At 40.7% G+C, this 19,697-nt stretch overlaps 2 protein-coding genes across 3 annotated transcripts in view; one reads left to right on the top strand and one right to left on the bottom strand.

Moving 5' to 3' along the window:
- TTC19 (tetratricopeptide repeat domain 19) overlaps positions 1–9,330 on the bottom strand; it is a 22,841-nt gene extending 13,511 nt beyond the window's left edge. Inside the window, exons 1-7 of the mRNA XM_074320237.2 lie at positions 9,147–9,330; positions 8,931–9,061; positions 7,269–7,379; positions 6,779–6,817; positions 5,994–6,050; positions 5,621–5,682; positions 3,301–3,395 (exon numbers count right to left, since the gene is read on the bottom strand). Coding sequence (XP_074176338.2) covers positions 3,301–3,395; positions 5,621–5,682; positions 5,994–6,050; positions 6,779–6,817; positions 7,269–7,379; positions 8,931–9,061; positions 9,147–9,330 — 679 coding nt within the window. The remainder of the gene's footprint in view (positions 1–3,300; positions 3,396–5,620; positions 5,683–5,993; positions 6,051–6,778; positions 6,818–7,268; positions 7,380–8,930; positions 9,062–9,146) is intronic.
- The window catches only part of ZSWIM7 (zinc finger SWIM-type containing 7), a 13,744-nt gene continuing 3,375 nt past the window's right edge, over positions 9,329–19,697 (top strand). The window contains exons 1-4 of one of the 2 annotated variants that reach the window (XM_088801900.1): positions 9,329–9,668; positions 12,079–12,100; positions 15,120–15,209; positions 19,566–19,670. In XM_088801900.1, coding sequence (XP_088658026.1) covers positions 9,329–9,668; positions 12,079–12,100; positions 15,120–15,209; positions 19,566–19,670 — 557 coding nt within the window. Of the gene's footprint in view, positions 9,669–12,078; positions 12,101–15,119; positions 15,223–19,565; positions 19,671–19,697 lie in introns of both variants that reach the window. The other variant, XM_088801899.1, reaches the window with a different exon arrangement.

Below are 19,697 nucleotides of genomic sequence, written 5' to 3'. Positions count from 1 at the left end.
CTTAGGAATTAAAGTAAGTACTATGGTAAAGAAAAGAATTTGTCATATACATAAAAAAACAAGCAATACAAAAATCTTAACTTTTGACTTCAGAGGAAACAAAAGGTTACATACAAAAGAAAATAACTATGTTACTTGGCTCAGCAACTAACATATGAGTATGTTCAAAATATTGTAGACACAAGCAAAAATTGCACTAAATCTTCACTTTTCTGTAGGTCAATAGATTCTAAAAATAATAAATCAAGAAATAATTTTGTATGTTATGTAGAAACATAAAGAAAAAAACCAGAAGAAATTGGTTAAGAGTTGAAAATGACTAGGAAGAAGTGTGGCAAAGAAATGCTGTATTTAACTTTTTATAATATTCTTTGACTTACAGGTAATATTAGAAGGTAATTTTAAAAAGAAAAAAGTGTTACAAAAAGTATAGAATATTCAGAAAGACACAAATAAAACAAAAATCCCCTATAAACCTACCAACCAGATATAATCACTGTCTACATTTTAACATCATGCAGCCCTTGTTCTAATCAGGCTCCTCCTAATTATACTGTTTTGTAATCTGCTGTTTTCACTTAATTTTTTATGAGCCTTTCCTCAGTAATTACATATACATCTACAACATGAGAAACAAAATGAGTCCCCTAGACCAAATTTTTATATGATCTGAAGGAATCTGCCATTGGGATAGTCATGCCAATAAAAAGCATGCAAATTTGATAATAGATTTGCTTTATTCAAAACTGGTGGGAATATATTCCTTCAGTAAAAAATAAGATTAAGAATAATATTAACACATTTTCTTTATTGCATAACTAGTAAAACGTAACAATGTTTATAATAAAAATTAGTTTGCTCTCTCCAATAAGAATCCCTTTGCCTGGGGAAAAAAAGAAGTGTTTTCACAATATATTACTAAAGAAATTAAAAATTCAGACACACACACACACACACACACACACACACACATACACACACAGCACAAAGTAGTATACACAATATGTTCCCTAATTTGCTTCTTAAAATGTAAACAGCGTAGGACAAAAACAAGCCTGGAAAGATATACACCAAAAAATAAATAGCAGTTCTTTCTTGGTAATGTGATTATAGATGATCTTTATTTACTTCTTAATGCTTTTCTGAATTTTCTTCAATGCACTGGTATTAATTTTGGAATCAGAAAAGATACCTTTACACTCTTAAGAAACTGTCTAGTGAATGCTAAAAATGAAAGATAGCAAGGGTGTGAATAGTTCAAAAGTGACATATATGACAGACTTGTTTTTTATATCTTTTGTGGATTTCCTCAAAGCACTTCCACACTGCCCTGAAAGTTTGATTGTTTGTAATTGTTGGGTCTTTTGTTCTTTCAGTCAACAATTATTGAGCCTCAGTTATGTGCCAAGCACTGCTCTAATGAAGATTTAGCAGTTAATAAAACAGATGAAGTCTCTAGCCCTCTTTGATAGGGAAGACAAATACTAAAAACACTGAACAAAAATACTTTTAGTGGCAATACAAACACAAGTACATAACACACACACACCTACTTTCAAGTGTGATTAAGAAAAGTAAAGAAGGATAAAGGACTAGGGAGACACTAAGGTGGGAAGAGATGATTGTTTTAGTCAGGGTAGGCCTCCTGAGGAAGTGATAGCTGAGCAGAGAACTAAATGAAGAGAGCCAGCGATATAAAGATATGAGAGAACAAGCTAAGCAGAGGGAACAGCAAGTAGAAAGGCCTGAAGACAGCAATGAGCTTGGAATGTACGAGAGCAAGAAAAAGACCAGTGTGGCGAAAGTGGAATGAGCAAGGGAATGAGCAGCAGATGATGCACAGGAGGGGTCAGGTTATGTGAGGCCGTGCAGGTCCACACAGGGATGCTGAACTTATTCTAAAGTTGATGAAAAGGCACTAAGTTCTTAAAAGATCACCTTGCCTGCTGCATGGTTAATAGGTTGTGTGAGGGGGGAGACAGGAAAACCTGTGAGATTACAGGTGTCCAGGCAAGAGACAGTGATGGCCTGGACCACAGCGGTAGGGCGAGAGGATGAGACGTGGTCTGAAATGGATATATTTTGATGGTTGACCCAACGTAATTTGCTAATGAATGATTTGCAGGGAATGAGGAAGAAATCATAGATGATGTTTAGGTTCTTGGCCAAAGCAACTGGGTGAAAGGTGGTACCATTCACTAAACTGAGGCTGAGAGGTAGAGAAACAAGTTTATGAGTGGCAGAAATCAAGAGACCCATTTCAGACATGATAAATGTGAGACAACCATTAGATATTCAGGTCAAGAGGTCAGGAAGACAATCTTACCCATAAGTCTGCAGTTCACGCGCAAGTTGGGGCTGAAGATCTAAAACTGGTATTATAGGTATAGGACTAAATGTTATCTCCTAGGATGTGAGTGCAGAGAGAATAAAAGAGGGCCAAAGAAGAGGTATGCTAACTTTAGAGGCGGTGAAGGGGGAGGCAAGTGACCAGTGAGGTGTCCCAGAAGTCAAGTGAATACAGTGTTTGCAGGAGACAGTGATCACCTGGGTGAGATAGAGACCACCTGCTAGTAAGTACAGTAGGTAAGAAAAGGGACGAGAACCTTAACAAAGGGAGTTTCAGTGGAGTGATGGCGGAGAAAAACTGGTTTATGTTCAAGAGAGAATTGGAGGACAACTGAGTACAGACAACTCTTTCAAGGCATGTTTATTACTTTAGAGACAACAGAGCTGACCGTTCTACCTCAAACATCTTGCTAGCTCTTGGTAGAGAGTAAGTGTGAAATAAAAGCATGAATGTCAAAACCAGAAACTCCCAATACTTGAAACCAAATTAAGAAATCCAAATGGTTTAGAGCTAGAGAGCGTCCTGCCCACTCCATTCAGTTCCTAGCGTAACTCTTTAAGGTCTTCTCACCACAATGAGGATGAACTGCAAAAACATGAGCTGCTCTCATCTTTCATAACTTGGTGTTTATCTGGGACCAAAGGATACTTAATTAGTATTGTGACTGGTAGCTGAACCTTCCCTTTCTGCTTCTCAATTTTAGAGGTTATATATAATAAAAATCAACAGGTAAATTATGAACATGTCACCAAAGGGTTTAAAAAAACCCAATGGTGGTCAAGTCATTTAAACAAAACATCTCATTCCTAACCCTCTGCTGAGACCTTAAAAACAGCCACTTAAATTCCAAAATGGATGCCTACCCTCCCCCAATTCCCTTTATCACAGAGCAACAGTGAAGCCCCTTGTGGCAACAAGGCGATGTCCAGAAAACAATCAGGTGTCCCTACCTGACAAAATGTCTTCTGCTAATTCCTTTTCTCTTTCAATTTTTTCCTCTAGAGTTGAAATGCAGAATTCATAGCCAGCAAGAGCAAATTCCTGTCTGTAAAGCAAAGATCAGCAATTGGCTGTTCACTTTTTCAAAAACTCCTCTTTCATCCTCATTTCCCAGCTGGGATTGGAGTATTATAAATAAAGGAAGTGTAATATGGGAACAGGAATTTTGTTTAACAGACTCTAAAGGGTGTCAAGCTGCCATTTCTCAGATGTTGTATTTTTTCTAGTCACCTACTTAATGAAACTGAAGACATAAAAAGCTAGGAATGCAGCCATAGTTTTAATAACTAATAGAAACCTGCAGTTTTCATCATCTCCTACTAACAGTTTCAAGTGAGTCAGCTTCTGTTTATGAAAGCTTACACCTGCTCAAATACTAACACGAATGGAGGCTAATGCCACCCTGCATCAGGAGTCTAACTACTGACCCCCTACAATTTCTGGAGAGGTTTATTACCTTCATACTTCTTCCTAGCTGTATGCTAGTTTCTTTTATAGAAATGAACTCCTAGCTATGGCACTAGAGAGCATTTAGCCTGATTCTAGCCCTGGACCCTCAGTCAGTTGGAGAGGACACCCAAGCAGCAGGCAGACTGACTGGGTAGAACAAGCATCAACTGCTGGTTTCTATAAAGAGAAACACAGAAACATGACAGAAATTCCTTCCCCATCCAGAAGCTCAGCCCTGGTTCTTCCTTTGTTTTGGCTCTAGTTTCTTACCCAAAGTGGTACTACAAAGCTTACCCCTTCTTCTCTAGTGTTTTGCCAGGGACCCCAGTGTTTCACTGTTCTCAGAAGAACAGAAGCTTCCTTGACCCAAACTTTGGCAGACATGCTTTGGTATCCAGCCAGGACACGGAGCAGGGGAGGCTGGCCACAGTATGCTCCTAGTCAGAGCGGAACAGAGCGGAACATCTATAAACAACTCCTCTCCTAACTATCAGTCTTCATAAACCTCAGGATGTGGCCATGCATTTTTCTGGTCTCATGCTCCTCTTAATAAAACAAAATGAAAAAACACTTTTGAGGAAAGTACAGAGTAATTTACAGGCTAATTATTAGTGGCGACTACACAAGCTTTCACCTCTACAAGATCAGGAATTTATCTTACTCTCCAGTGTTATTAGCTTTGGGCTTCTTACTCTAGTCCATATGCCAATGACATTTAGTCCTGCTTGTTACTCCTCCAAGGCAGACTGATCCCAGCTGCAATACTCCCTGGAATGGGCCAACCTCAAAGCTCCCCAAAACACTTGAACTCAAAGGCCCTCAGAAGCTCTAGCCTGTCTAGTGTCCAACCAAATGCTGAGAGCCTAAATGGTTCCTGCTAAGAATGAAGGAGCTGGTGAGCAGGGCAGCAGGGACCAGTGCCAGGGCCCCTGGCCTCAACGATCACTCATCTAGAGGACCGGGCTCCATGTTACTCCAAACGCCTGGTACCCAAGTTCTGCAGCAACTGAAAATCTAAGGAAAAGCTAGTCTTAAGTCTCCCCTGAAATTCACCCCAAAATATAACTCTCTAGAGGAGTTCTTTGCTTCCAGCCTAGGTGTTTCTTCTTTGAACTCCACGTAGAGAATGAAAGGCACCAGGTCTCACTCATTAGTTCCTCACCTTTGGCACATTTCCAAACTGTTTTCTAAAGCCTTTCCTATGTAGCTGGCAGATTTTCTTCTTTATAAGAATTGAGACTCATCTAATACTTTCAAATAAGCACCAATTTCGTCTTACTTATCCAGAGGTCTCTCCTCTACTCCTAGATATTGCCCCTTCCTAAAACCTAGCTTCCTGCTTTAAAAACACTGCCCACCAAATTAGCCACTAACACACTCCCATAGCAATTCTCTCATCATTTAACTTTATACCTAACTTCTTGGTTTTTTGATACTTATACCAGCAAAATGGTTTCTTCAAAGTTTATTATCCCCAGCAGCTCCCTCCTCTTTCTAAGAGGAGCTAAAGTTCTAACTGTAACTTCTCTTTCCAGTTCAAACGGGAACAGAAAATTTGATTAGCTTTGTCGCAGTGTAGCCAGAGGTGTGAGGGCTGTATGCCCCACTCAGCTGGCTCACAGAAACTGCAGGGGCAAAACTGGGAAAGACTAAAGGTTTCAAAGATGAGGGAGAAAACACTTTGATTGTAACACCTCATTTTTTTGGAGACCCAGATGATTAGTAGGCAAATAAAATTATATAACATCTCAGGGTCAAAGTTTCCTATCCATAGCCCCTATTCCCTGGCTGCGGTCACACCTAGATTCTGAGTATACTTACCTATTCTGAGCAGCATAGATACTGGCCAACTTTAGAGAGATTTCAATTATTGCATTATCTTCCTGTTGGGAAAAAGAAAAATGAAGAAAATTCATGACAAGTAAAACTTCCTCATGGAATATTTCAGATCTGCTTCTAGACTGACAGGAATGAAAGCCACGGTCCTATCCTTTTAGAGAATGAGGCAACTGTGAATTCCTCAGCTACCATGCTCTTGAGTGAGTGAAAAGATAGGCAGTTTTTATACAAGTCCTGGGGGGGAAAATCTACCGTTTTGTGGCCAAAGCACATGTTGGGGGCTGGGTGTTTTCAGGAAGCAAGACTATTTCAAAAACTGCTTCACCTAGGGCCAAATCCTAGGTAACATCCTTACCTGTTGCATGCCCCCTCCAAGCAGGTAACTCATTGTTGCTTTAAAAAGTTTCTCCGCCTAAAAGCATAAGGAAAAGATTTTTCTTTTACTTGGGCTCCACTATCTACATGACTCTGGATTCTAAGTACTAGTCTGATGCATTCTTCCTTGTAAAACACATCATACACACACTCACATTCACATACACACAGAGAAAAGTATCCTTACGAGGGGAAAACATCCTCCGGGTATATTAAAAACTATTCTGTGATGAGTAGAAACCAACTTCAGAAATTAACTTCTCATCCAAACCCACTGTGGCAGAGTTTGTAAACGATCCCCTAAAATTCACTCTCTCCAATTTTTAGGTGCAGGATCTCCTCAGTAATAGGTCAGCTTCCTTTGCAGTTAGGTATGGTCATATGATAAAGTTTTGGCCAAGAGATATAAGCAGAAGAAACGTAAACAATTTTTAAATCATATTTTACAAGGAAGCTGCTTGCCCTCCATTCTCTCTTCTTCCCTCCTGTAGGCTGGAGGTGAGCCAGCTCACCTATGCAGATGAGGACCTATCTTGGAAGGAACCAAGGCTTCTGGACCACTTCATAGAGCAAAGGTACTGAGGTCTCTTCAGTGTTTAGCCACCTCTGGACTAATGCGTTAAAGAGAAATACACCTCCTTCTTGTTTGAGTCATTATGTTTTGGGGTCTCTGTTACAGCAGCTTAGCCAGTACCCTTACTAACAGGTTCCTTGAGGCTAGTCCTTCACAAATTCAACATATTACAAAGTGATTTACTTACTTACATTTTCAAGCTGACCCCGTGTAAATGCTAAGTTGGCCATCTGAAAGTAAATTACAAATTGTTTTTCAGGTTAGAGTACTGTGGTTCCTGCATACTTCAAAAATTTTAAGCTAGACTCCTTTTTATCACCTTCTAAATTAAAAGAAATGGTTCAGAAAGAAAAGTACGTCACTAATCTGCTAGAAGCAAAGTATAGCGATGTTATGAAAGTAAAGACTTGCATAGACTTTGTTGATGTCAAACCAAATCTAGATCCACTCATCCTTGAAGAAACAAATACTAATGTTACTTGGTTCTTTCTGGACTGGGATTGAGACTTCTTTTAAGTGACACCCCAAGGGTAATAAAAATTGGATCAACAACAAAACTTAGTAAAAACAAAAACCAAAGAGCTTTAGGACATCCTGAAGTTCAGGAATATAAATCAGGAGAGCTAACAACCCTTCTGCGTCCATCCTTCATCAGTGTCTCAGATTGGTTGGAAGAGTTACCAAATCATAAGTGTAAGTGATGGCCTTCTTGTTATCACTCTGATAGGCAAGACGAAGAGCGTCATGCAAAATTAGCTCAGCCTCTTCTGGCTCATCTTTCATGATGCTCAACTGAAAAGAGAAAACAAAGAAAATAATAGAAAATGAAATGCAAAGAAAGCAGATGCATGGGCTACCAGACAGAAGTGGATATGGCTATACATCCCAATACACAGAAAGAAGCTATTCATTCACCAAATATGTATTGAATTCCTATTAGGCATTGTGTGTACAGTGTTGACAGAGGTCAGCCTCCTTTGTAGCGATGTGTGGCCATAGGACAAGGCCAACAGATGTAGACAGGAGGAATGTGAGCAATTTTTACACCATATTTTATAAGGAAGCTCCTTGCCCTACATCCTTTCTTCCTGTGAGCTGAAATGACCCTGTAGGAAAAGTAAGCTTAATTACAACTACTGACAAAAACTATGAAAAAAGCAATGGAAAGGAACAATAAAGGTCTCCTCTAAATGGGAGTCAGAGAAACTTTCTAAGGAAGTGACAGTTAAACTGAGGTAGGGTAAGAGTCAACCAAATAAATAATTATGGGGGGAAATGACCTAAACAGAGAGTGAGGAATGAGCAAAGGCCCTACAGGCTGAAGAAAATGAGAAACGAAAATAAACAGATGAGAAAGGAGGATGGTGAGCCAGAGGATTATTGCCAAATGGGTGGGCAAGGCGTAAGGTAGGGTGGTGTCAGTCATGTAGGGTCTTGTGGGAAGTCACTCAAAATATTATGCAAGGAAGCGATGTGATCCAATTTACTTTAAAAAATCACTCTGTATGGAGAATGGAATGTGGGGGGGGGAAGGGGGGAAGCGGCAATAGGGCAGGCAAGATTACTAGGTAGTAGTCTGTGGTAATAGCAGGGGAGAGAGAAAAGGGGCGATGTCAGTAGGCAATAGTATTTGTTGCTGCACTGTAAGTGCATTGGGAGGCAGCAGTAAGTTACCCCAAGTTTTAAAAACGACTGTAAGGTTTCCAAGCTGAAAAACTGGGTAGACGGTAGTAAAGAAAAGATGGTGGAGGAATGTGTTGGGGAGGCACTTAAGATGAAGAGGTTAGTTTTCGGCAGGTTAAGTATGAGAGACATAGCCTCAAAGTGGAGATGGCATGTCAGTAGCACACTGCAGCATGGGAACATAAATTGGGACGTTGTTGGCATCAAGGCAGTGGTTAGCTCAATAGAAGAGCTGCGATAACCTGGGGAGGAGAAGAGAAAATAGAAAAGAATGTGGAGAAAAGGATGAGTTTAGAAAGAAGAGGACCAAAACGCTCATAACCAACACTAAATTGCATTTTCAGGACGCTACATACTGTATGTGAGTAATTCTCTATGCCAGTCCTTTCAGGTTGGCTGATTCACGGATAAAAACTACAAAACATCTCTGCTAATTTTGTTTAGATAGAAGAACGGTGCCTGTGGTGCCACTTCCATCTGGTCTTGAGACTGCAGCGGTTTTACTGCAGGATTTAGAGTCTGACGAGCCTGGATGGACTCCAACACCGCCCCTCCCTCTCCACCCCTAGGACCCATCTAATTCCACGCACTTTTACCCTCGGAGCCTCCATCTAGTCTACCGCGAACTGGAGAGCGTAATGCGCAACAAGGCTGCCTCACCTTGGCTCGCTTCAGCAGCTGGATGATCTCGGCCTCGGCCTCATCAGCTGCATCCTCGGCGGCGGCCCCGCCCGCTCCCTGCCGCTCCTCCTCCTCCTCTGCCGCAGCGGGCCGCGAGAACCAGGCGAGCGCTGTGGGAAGGGGCTCTGAAGTCACCGGCCCCCGCCCGCGCCCCGGTCCCCGCCCGGCCGGCCCCGCCCGGCCCGCGCCCCTCACCTGCCAGCAGCGGCAGCAGGCGCGAGCCCCCGCCGTGCGGCGCGACTCGGGACGGAGGCACCTCCACCTCGGGTGCCCGGCCTCCTGCCGGCCCCCGGAGCAAGCGCGCCGAACAGACCCCGCACCGCCGCCCCGCGGCCCGCAGAAGGCCTCGGCCCAGGCTCGGGAACAGGAGCCGGTACATGTCCTGGCCGCGTCCTCTGCGCACTGCAGGCCCGGCGGGATCCCGGGACGTCCCGCCCCCAGCGCCGAGAGCCCGCAGGATTGGTCGGGCCCCGACGTACGAGGAGCCTGGCGTTGCTCCCGTACGCGCCAGGACGCACGACGACGTCACGGCGCCGCGCCCGCCCCCGGTCGGTGATAGGTCTCCAGGGATCCGTGCCAGTGTTTTTCCTGCTGTGCTCTGTGAAGAGGCCAAGTCCTGCAGCGCCATGGCCGACGCGTTGGCGGCGGTCACGTTGCCGGCGGTGGTGGAGGAGCTGCTGAGCGAGATGGCCGCGGCGGTGCAGGAGAGCGCGCGAAGTACGGGCCAGCGGGGGGCGTGTGTAGCTGTGTTGTGTGGGCTGTGGACCTCGCGCCGTCGGGCGGGGAGGAGAGAGGCCGTAGTCTCAGCCTGCGGGGCGCTGGATTCCGGGCTCCGCTCCCGCGCTCCGTGCCCCGGTCTGCCCGCGCTTTTTTCCCCGTGTGTTTCCATCTCCAAACCCCCCCCACTTTCCTTGTTAGTAAAACAAAGAGAGAAAAGCTAGTAAATTTGTTCGGGGAACAGCGCGGTTGTCCCTGCGGCCCCTTAGTCGGGCGAGCAGGCCAGTGGGGAACCAGGGACGGAAGTGTGCTGAGCGCTCGCAGAAAACACGTGAGAAGGGGCCCTGGCCCGGGAAGGGTGGAAGGAACGGGAGACTACAGGCGCTTATAGAAAAGTACATTTTTAAGTTATTAAACTTGCATGTAATCTTTTTTTCTCAAAATCTTATGTTAACTTTAAAATTAATCCTCTCAGGCAGTTTGTTCAGTAAATACATATGTTAGGGCCACAAAACCCAAATGCATAGGCAATGACGAGTAAATTTGGATATTGTGAAAGTACCTTTTTTTTTCTCACCAGCAGAGGATGCTCTGTGACCATGCTCACCAACACGATCTCAAGATGTGTTCACAGCATAACTAGTATTAAGAGAATGCTTCTAAGCTAATGCATAGACTAATTGAACTCAGCTGCGACTAGATGTTACTTCATCATACAAGTGTAAATTCAGAATCTTGATCTAAAAAAGTTACCATTGAAGGATGGGGATCAGGAAGAGGAAGAGTGTATGACTATCTACAACAAGATTTTTAAATAGCAGGAAATAGTTCTGCTGAAAAAACATGAATCAATGGCAGTGGTCATTGAACTCAACCAATGTGAAAACGGACGTTTAATGAGTAGCAGATTAGGCCTCAAAATTCCCGCTGCTTATTCCCTTGGATGGCTTTTGTTTTAAAAAGGACTGCACTTTGAAAGGGTTTATGTTGAGTTACTGTTTTTAAAGGCTTGAGAAGAGTAAGCCAACTTTTTTTCTCATTTCAGTTAAAACACAATATATATGCTTAAAAGATTAGGCCAGCCAGGTATTCAAACATGTTCTGATCCCAAAGAGCATAGGAGAAAAGTCAATCTGTTGTCAGCTCAAACAGTGGTTGCCATAAGTGGGCTCTGTGTCTGAGTGTATTAATCCATACACCATGACAATTTTGAAGACATGTCCCTGTGCTCATGGCTCAGACAGAATGGGCCGCTGCCATTGATTCATGTTTTTTCAGCAGAACTGTTTCCTGCTATTTAAAAATCTTGTTGTAGATAGTCATACACTCTTCCTGATCCCCATCCTTCAATGGTAACTTTTTTAGATCAAGATTCTGAGTTTACACTTGTATGATGAAGTAAAATCTAGTTGCAACTGAGCCATATAGGAAGCTCTAATTACTTTTCCTTTCCTGTATAACTTTTAATTTTCCCTGGAGTGACAGCTGTTGTGGTTGTGTTTATTTGCTCGTTTAGTTTTCTATGTATTTATCCCTAATTCAACCTCAAACTCTTTATCTGTTCTAAATGTCAACTTAAGATCTTCAGATGAATATGTTTTATCAGTTTCATTTTCCTGTAGAAGTCTCTCCTAGAGCCTTCTGACTTGCTCTAACATGGACTAGCTGCCCTTCAGGCTGTCTCCTGAGATCTCCCTTCACCATTATTATCCTGTGAATTCCCTTTACCAATATTGAACTTTATGTTTAGTATGTCCTACAATTTCTTTTTCTCGGTTTACTACTTTATTTTATAGAGCACATACTCTAGTAGCTTCCTGAAGAAAAGTACATGAGATGTACTTTTTGAGGCTTTGCATGTCTGAAAAAGTTCTTTTTCTCTCCCCAGACTCAATTGGTAGTTCGGTTAAGTATTGAATTATATGTTGGAAGTAATATTTCTAAAGCCGTCTAAAAGCATTATTCCACTAACTTCTAGCTTCTTAAACTTAACTTTCAAAGAGTCTTTCTTATTTTAGTCCCCCTGCTTCATCTCTACCTCCAGAGCTATCTGGTGCCACCAATTTCTGAGGGGGTTTTTTGTGGGGTGGGAGGGGGTATAGTGAACTCGAGTGTAAATCAGGTTGCTGCTTGGCTCTCATTATTGCTAGTTTAGAATTACGTTTTCTCAGGTCTTGTAAATTATTTTCCAGTGTATCTTAGCTGTTGTTTCTCCCTGTCTTTCCTTGGGAGTTTATGCTTTAAACAAGGAAAAAATCTGTTGTTGTTTAGTGGAATATTGGGAAAAAGTAAAATGAAATACATAGGCTCAACTCACCATCTCCCACAAAAGTCTTTTTTGTTATACCCTTTTAAAGATTTTTATGTTTGTGGTCACTGGTTTAATATGATTAATTTTCTTTCCATACAGTTCCTGATGAGCATCTATTATCGTAAGTATCGTAAGTATATATCCTGTTGTATTTGGGGATTTTTAGCTGTTCACATGTTTTAAAAGCCAAATCATTTCATTATCAACTCTGGGGTTTTAAAAATAGTCTTACTAAACTAGGAACAATATTTTATTGACGTGATTATTAAAAACCTGTTTCAAGTGAATAGCCCAGACCATATTTATTGTACAAGGCATTCTCACATTGTCCTATGTGTCACTTTTGTTTAACATTGCTCTAGAAGTTGTAGCTGCCATACACATAAAAAAAGAAATTAGAAGTATACCTATCTGCAAGGAAAGACAGTTATCATTGTTTGTAGATGATATAACTACTTTTTGTAAAAATAGAAGAATATAGTTTTTTTTTTAATATGGAAATTAAAAATGGTTTTCCTTCATACACAAAGTTCAAAAATATAATTACAAAAAAGTGAAAGCTACTTAGGAATAAATGACATTTAATTGGTATATACACTTACATTTAAAAGTCCAGAAGGGTATATACACCAACCTATACTAGTGATTATCTTCGGAGGAAAGATGGAGGTAGAATTTAGAGAAGGGCTTTAACCTTTTCTCTGTTTGTTTTTACAAAGATTATACATTATTTGAAAAAAACTTTTAAAACAAGGAAAATAGACCAAAAAAAGAAAGCAAATTACCCAAAACTTTGAAAACAAAAGGTAAATTTTACTAGTGATCAGAAAAATACAAATTAAAATAATGAGGTAACTTTCCATCTATAAAACTGGCCACCACAGAAAAGATGTTGGTAAGAAAGTTCCAGACGTTGGGAAGAACATGAAGAAAAGGATAATTGATACCCTGCTGGTAGGAGTGTAAATTGGGAGTTAATCTGGCAATAGGCAATAGGAGCTTTAAAACATACATCTTTTTTGACCCAGAATTCTACTAATGTGTCCCAAGGAAGTAATCATGGATGTTCATAAAGATTTTACAATGAACACATTCATCCATATTGTTTACAGTAGTTAAAAAAAAGTAGCCACACTGGGAACAATCTAATTCAGATTAGACTTAATAAACTCTAATTATCCAAAAATAGAATTTGGGAAAAATAGAAGTAATTCATCTTTACAGTGGAATTCTTTTTAACCATTAAAAGTGACATAGAAAAATATTGCCTTCAGGAGATGTTCACAATATGTTACAAGGTGGACAAGGCACGTGGAAAATTTTTTGTTAGATCCAGTTTTAGTTAACTGATGATCTCTGAGTTATCGCCAAATTTTATTTTTTTATTTTTATTTGTCCATAGATAATCTCTGTATGTTTAATGTTAAAAAATTGAAAAACTCTTCCCATTCCAATAGTTTATTGTATAAAGAGACTAGTTTGTTGGAAAATGAAGAAGTTGAACATTTTAATTTTGAAGTCTTAGTTTTTATTTTGTGTCAGATCATATGGGTTCTTTAAAACATTAACTTTTCAGATTAACTCCAATTTACACTCATTTTATTTTCCAGTTAAATAACTGGATTTTTATTTTCCAGATAAAAATAACCTATACTTGTAAAAAAAAAAAAAAAGTTCTTGGAAAATAAAACATAAAAAGCATCAACAATCATACCACTCAGTGATAATCACTGTTAAATTTTAAGATTTTATTGGGGAAGGGGAACAGGACTTTATTGGGGAACAGTGTGTACTTCCAGGACTTTTTCCAAGTCAAGTTGTTGTCCTTTCAATCTTAGTTGTGGAAGGCACAGCTCAGCTCCAGGTCCAGGTGCTGTTGTTAGTTGCAGGGGGCACAGCCCACTATCCCTTGCGGGAGTCGAGGAATCGAACCGGCAAACTTGTGGTTGAGAGCCCACTGGCCCATATGGGAATCAGACTGGCAGCCTTCGGAGTTAGGAGCATGGAGCTCCGACCGCCTGAGCCACTGGGCCAGCCCATCACTGTTACGTTTTAGTTCATTGCCTTTTTTTAAAAAGTTTTATTTTGAGATAATTGTCTTTGTTTTTTTTTAAGAAAAAAGTTTTAACATGATTGAGAGTTATAAACATACAGCTTTTTCCCCACGTAACAGATTTTTTCTGATGTCATTAACAGCTGAATAGCCTTTACTACTAATCAAAAAGTACAAATTTAATGTACACCTGAAACTAATAATAAAAAAAAGAAGTGCAAAGAAAAAAAGTACAAATTTAATACCCATCAGATGGTCAAACATGAAAAAGTCTGATAATACTGGTGTTGGTGAAGATGTGGAGAAAATAGAACTGTAATACAGTGCTGGTGGGAGTGCTGTTTCCACTGTAGAAAGCTATTGGCAACACCTATTAAAAGCAGAAAATGTACATATCCTAAGACCCAAAAATTCTGCTATTACTTATATAACCAGGAAAAATTCTTATATATGTGCACTAAGGGACATGCACAGGGATAATTGGGTATTATTTATAATAATGTAAAATGGAAATTAGCCAATTAGCCACTGATATAACTGCCGCAGCTGCGTGGGTTGGAGAGTCGAGAGAGTCGAGAGGCCGTTGGCAGGCAGAAAAGTGGACAGCAGGTTGCAGGTCGTGTGACTTCAGCCTCCAGTGAGACCATAGTGGTATGACTCCGCTATCTATGGCTCCGTGGGTGTTCCTTTTTGGCCTAGCCACATCCTGCGTTCTTATGTGGGGAGCGGGACTAGAGACCCCGCAGGCCGCCTCGCATGACAAATGGCGGAGCGAGCAGGGTCCCCCGCATGACACACATAATATGTATAATAACATATAAAACCATTAACAGGAAGGAAACCAACAAATGCTTGCGGTTGTCTCAGGAATGAAGGGAAGTTGGGAAGAAGAATAGGAAGTAAAAAGTGGTCTTTATCTGTAATCAACTCGTTAACATTTATTCTGGGGTGTTGATTACATGGGTTTTGTTATCTTTTTTCCAAACCAAAATGAATTTTTTTTAAATGCGGATAGTGATCCTTTGGGCCAGGTTACTGAGGTGAATTTGAGTCTGGCAATCTTATCTAAGGCCTTTCTGTTTCCTAGGCTCAAGTTTCTCTTTGGCTCCTCAGCCATCCAGGCCTTGGACCTAGTTGATCGACAGTCCATCACCTTAATCTCATCGCCCAGTGGGAGGCAAGTTTACAAGGTGGGGATTATCTCTACAGAAACCACTTAGGACAAAATGTTTTCAAGAATCTGTGGAAGCTGGTAACCAGCTTTAAGTATTTCCTGCACTGTTGAAAAGCATTTGACCCAACTTAGTAAAATTAGTGTATTAGTAATTAAAATAAGATAAATGTGACCTATAAACGCTACCTAGTAGCAGTGTATAGAACCAGCAATGATGTGGAGAGGCTCTTTTCTCAGATCTAATGGAGTGTAGTCGGCCTTTGCTTTCCCATTGTTTGATAGTAGATGTACTCCCTCCCTCCGCCCCCCCAAATGTCTTGACATCTTCATCTTGTTCTTCACCTCTTGCTTACAAGCAAAAGCCAAAGTGCATTGTGGGGTTTTTCCACATGCTCACATTCACCTGTTAGAAATGATCTTTTAAAACTGTTGTCAGGAAGTATTTATTCAGGGTCAAATTTTGCTGAATGCAGGCAGTCAGCTTGGCCCTTGGTTTTGCTCTGTAGAGTTTAAGATAGGTGCATTTGTAAAGTACAGCCCCTTATCAGGCTCTGAATTACTTTCATGTGTTATTGATCATTCTCACCAGCACCCAGCAGTGTATTTTTCAGGAAACTGAAATACAGAAAAGTAAATTAATAGTCACAGCTGGCAACTGGGATTTATAACTACTATCCCACACTGCCTGTTTTTATATGAACAGTGGGGCAGACTCCAACCCCACCCCACCCCAGTTTAGCTGTATGAGACAATGGTAAGTGTAGCTGGGATTGAAGGAAGGGAATAGTGTAAACGAAATAAAAATACATAGGCACTGGTCTCCAAAATTTTGTGCCTGGCTCGGAAGGGGTAAAAAAGAAGCCATCAGCTCTTGTAAATGTAATCCAGGCCTTGCTGAAGACCAGGAAGGGGGAAGTATTTCAGTGTTCGGATGCTGGTTTATTTACGATGAACTTCTCAGAGCTGAGAGCATGTCCATTCATTCTTAGTGAGTGAATGAGTTGAGCAAAGCCTGCTTGGGCAGATAGGTGCCTTTGCTTAGTGAATTAACTTGCCTTTCCACACTGTAGCATAACTTTGCTGATCTAAGTTATTCATGCATTTTATCATTAAGGAAAATGGGGTAATTAGTGTTGAATGCTTCCATTAAAACTTTAGAATTGTACTATTAGAATTTTTTTGTGGTAAATATATAGATTGATAATCAGAGCTATTAAATGTTTGTACCTGAGGAGGTATTTCCATTTTCTTTCCTTGTGTTTCTATTTTTGTTTTTTATATAGTTAAAATACCCTAAACAAGAAGGGCCTTTGAGTTTTTCCCATGACATTTGGTTTGACATTTTTTTGTCTAAATTCTAGTATTATCAGCATTACACTTGACCTGCCCCGGTGGACTTCTGTCTTCTAGTTCTGTGATTAGTTATGAGTTAAAATTCTCAAGATTTTATTTGAAATGTTACTGTTATTGTTGACTTCCTGTTCCAGGATTACCCTGACTTGTTTAATTTTCGTTATTTACATCCTGTATTATATTACATTCCTTTATTCATCATAAAAATGCTAACTTCCTAAAATTATGGCTGTCAGCTTGGACTTTGAATTAAATGAGGCTTTAGAAATCTTATGTACACCCTCAACTTAACCATAATGGTTTCATTGCATTGTAATATAGTAGGAATTTGGCTTAATTAAGATGTTCTATGAGATGCTAAAAGTTGAGTCAGACATTGCCTTGATACCCTGCTAGCTATCTTTCCATAGGTAAACCTAATATTCTTACTGTCCTCCAGATAAAATTGTAATTATGCTAAAGCTACCCTTATATTGTCACCTTAGTTGCTTTTTAATAAACTTTTTGGTTCACCTAGGAAGGGGGTGCATCAGTCAAGAGAGGCTAAGTTATGCCGTGGTAACCTCAAAATTTCAAAGGCTTACAAAAACAAAGTTTTATATGTTATTCATGCTGCATATCCAGTAAGAGTCAATTGCAGCTCTGTTCTAAAACATCTTCAAAGATCCCAGTTGGTGGTGCAGCCCCTCCCCATCTAGAACATTGTCGATCTCATAGCAGAAAGAAAAGAGGACGTGGCATGTGCCAATTTTTAATATTTCTGCTTGGCCACTCACATTTACTGGCTAAAGCAGGTCACATTGCCAGCCTGTATTTAATCGGCAGGAATGTGTAATCCTCTTTCAGAGCGAGGCACTGAACACGGAGGACAATAAATAATAGTTTACCACTGTGATGGGTCGTGAGAGGCTTGGAGGGGTCATAAAGCTGCTTGTAAGTGGATGACCATCTAAGGTGGCTCACCCTCCTGAGAACCTAATTGAAACCACAGCAGACTTCTTCTAAGTCTCTCCCCTTCCGGGGACAAACATTCCAGACTATGAGTGGAAGAACTGGGAGCAATTCTTGTAAGAGGAAGTGATTTTTCCATTGAAGGGTGAAGGAATTAAATTAGGTGATCCCTAAGGTCAATTTCCAGTTCTAAACATTTCTGACTCAGATTTTTTTCCTGATTATTGGGTTCATTAGTTGACCACTGCTAGATAAGGAAGGGGCAAATTCAAGTTTTGCTATCTCTATGGTATTTACTGCCTCAGGCGATTATTTTACTTTTAGTCTTAGCCAGCCTTTGAAAGGATAAAAGCAAGGGAACCTCTGTAGAATTTCTTTCCATCCCTAGGTCACTACATATTTATTTAGCACAGTCCAGAGTACTGATAGATTGGGGACCCACGATACGAAGGAATCAGTGGACCAGTCAAGTCAGTGTGGAATTCCAGAAGCTTACGCCTGCTTAACTTTAGATCTAGAGAGAAGAGTTACAGGAGATAACTAAAGGATGAAGAAATCTAATGTTTTATTCATTGGTAATAGTTTGGAGACCCAAGAATTGTTCATGTCATTGCTGGTGTTGATGGGTTTTCTTCCAGGATTAAGTAGAAAACAGTCTGCTTAAACACTCTCACTTGTAAATTTTGCAGACACTCTAGGGAAATTCTCCCATGATATTCAGTGGCACAGGTGATGGTTAAAACATGTCAGTGTCTCGAGGTTGGAAATTACATAAGGGGTGATTTATTTATTTATTTATTTATTTTGATACCTAATTTCTAACTGGGGCTGAAATTTTTAATGGGTCCATTAGGCCTCTTACCCAATCATTGGCCATTTCTGGTAATCCAGCAATCCCTGAGGAACTCTACTGTGTTGGTCAAAAAACTGTAGTGACGTGGCCACATCATGAACCGTTGGACCTACATACAGAAGCACAACACTTGAACACTGCTATTGGTTGAAGCCTTACCTGTTGCTTTATTCTTTGTGGGGGAGAAAGAGTCCTGGGATTGCTGGCATTATTTAAAAAAAAAAAACCCCGAAGTCCTGGCCTTTTCATTCAGATTGCCACCTTGAGCCTAACACTAATTTGAAAGCACTATGACAGTTTCCTCAGTGGCAGTTCATTGTAAAATAACCCTTGGGATGTTTCTCTTCCCTTGGATACTTATTTTACACTTCCAGTTTGGAAAATAATTGTAGGAATGAAGATCTCGACATTTTTGTTTCTTGGCTGCTTTGTGGTAGAGAAACTTAAACAAGCGATTTCTGCAATAAATTTGTCAAGTCACACCACAGATGCATCATACTTTCCCTGTACATCTCCTTTTTTGTCCCTGGATTGCCAACAAGGCTATTTGTTCTTGGTCTGGGCCTCTTACCAAACTCTCCCTTATCTGTGTCTTCGTTGCGTCCTGCTAGATGAATAGGCAGACCCAGGCTCGCCTCTTCTGAGACCTCCATCCTGAGCAGCTGAGTGACTCTTTTTGCATTCTTTCTTTCTTCTCCCTGCTTTCAAATTCTTTTCAAAAGCCTTTTCCCACTTTCTTCTGAAACCTGTCTTTCTGCTCCACTGTTTACTCCTTACTTATTTTCATATTTTCTTCAGATGTGTGGTGGAAGTTTCAGAAACTTACACACATCTGTTAGATGCCCAGGTGAAGAAACACAACAAAGTGTAAATGAGAACTTTCCCCACCACCTCTGTACACTCATCCCATGAGGTTGGCTGCTAAATCACTAGGCAGAGGAACAAAATGGTTTGTGTGGATGGTTTAACTAGCCTGAAACTCTTCAGTTTCATTGTGTGAAGTCCTCAAGGGCAAAGCACTGAGAAGGAGAGAAGAGTCTGCACACAGGGAAGCCGAGTTTCCACTTTTGTGTAAACATCACTGCGGTTCTTCCCAGTGCAATTTGCAGAGCAACTCTGAGTTATCGGATAAATTGAAGGGAAGGAAGTGGCTTTCCAGCACCCCTTTTGAAGTCTAATCCCATCTGTTCTGTTCTTTCTAGGTACTTGGAAGTTCTGGTAAAACATACATATGTTTGGCTTCTTGTCATTACTGTTCATGTCCTGCATTTGCCTTCTCAGTGCTACGGAAAAGTGACAGCCTGCTGGTGAGGACGGGGAACTCATGCTACTGT

The sequence above is a fragment of the Rhinolophus sinicus genome, chromosome 12 (assembly GCF_057876585.1).
Source record: "Rhinolophus sinicus isolate RSI-liver-muscle chromosome 12, RSI-T2T, whole genome shotgun sequence".
NCBI lineage: Eukaryota > Metazoa > Chordata > Mammalia > Chiroptera > Rhinolophidae > Rhinolophus > Rhinolophus sinicus.
Note: the sequence above shows the minus strand (reverse complement) of the source record. Positions and strands in the feature narration are given on the sequence as shown.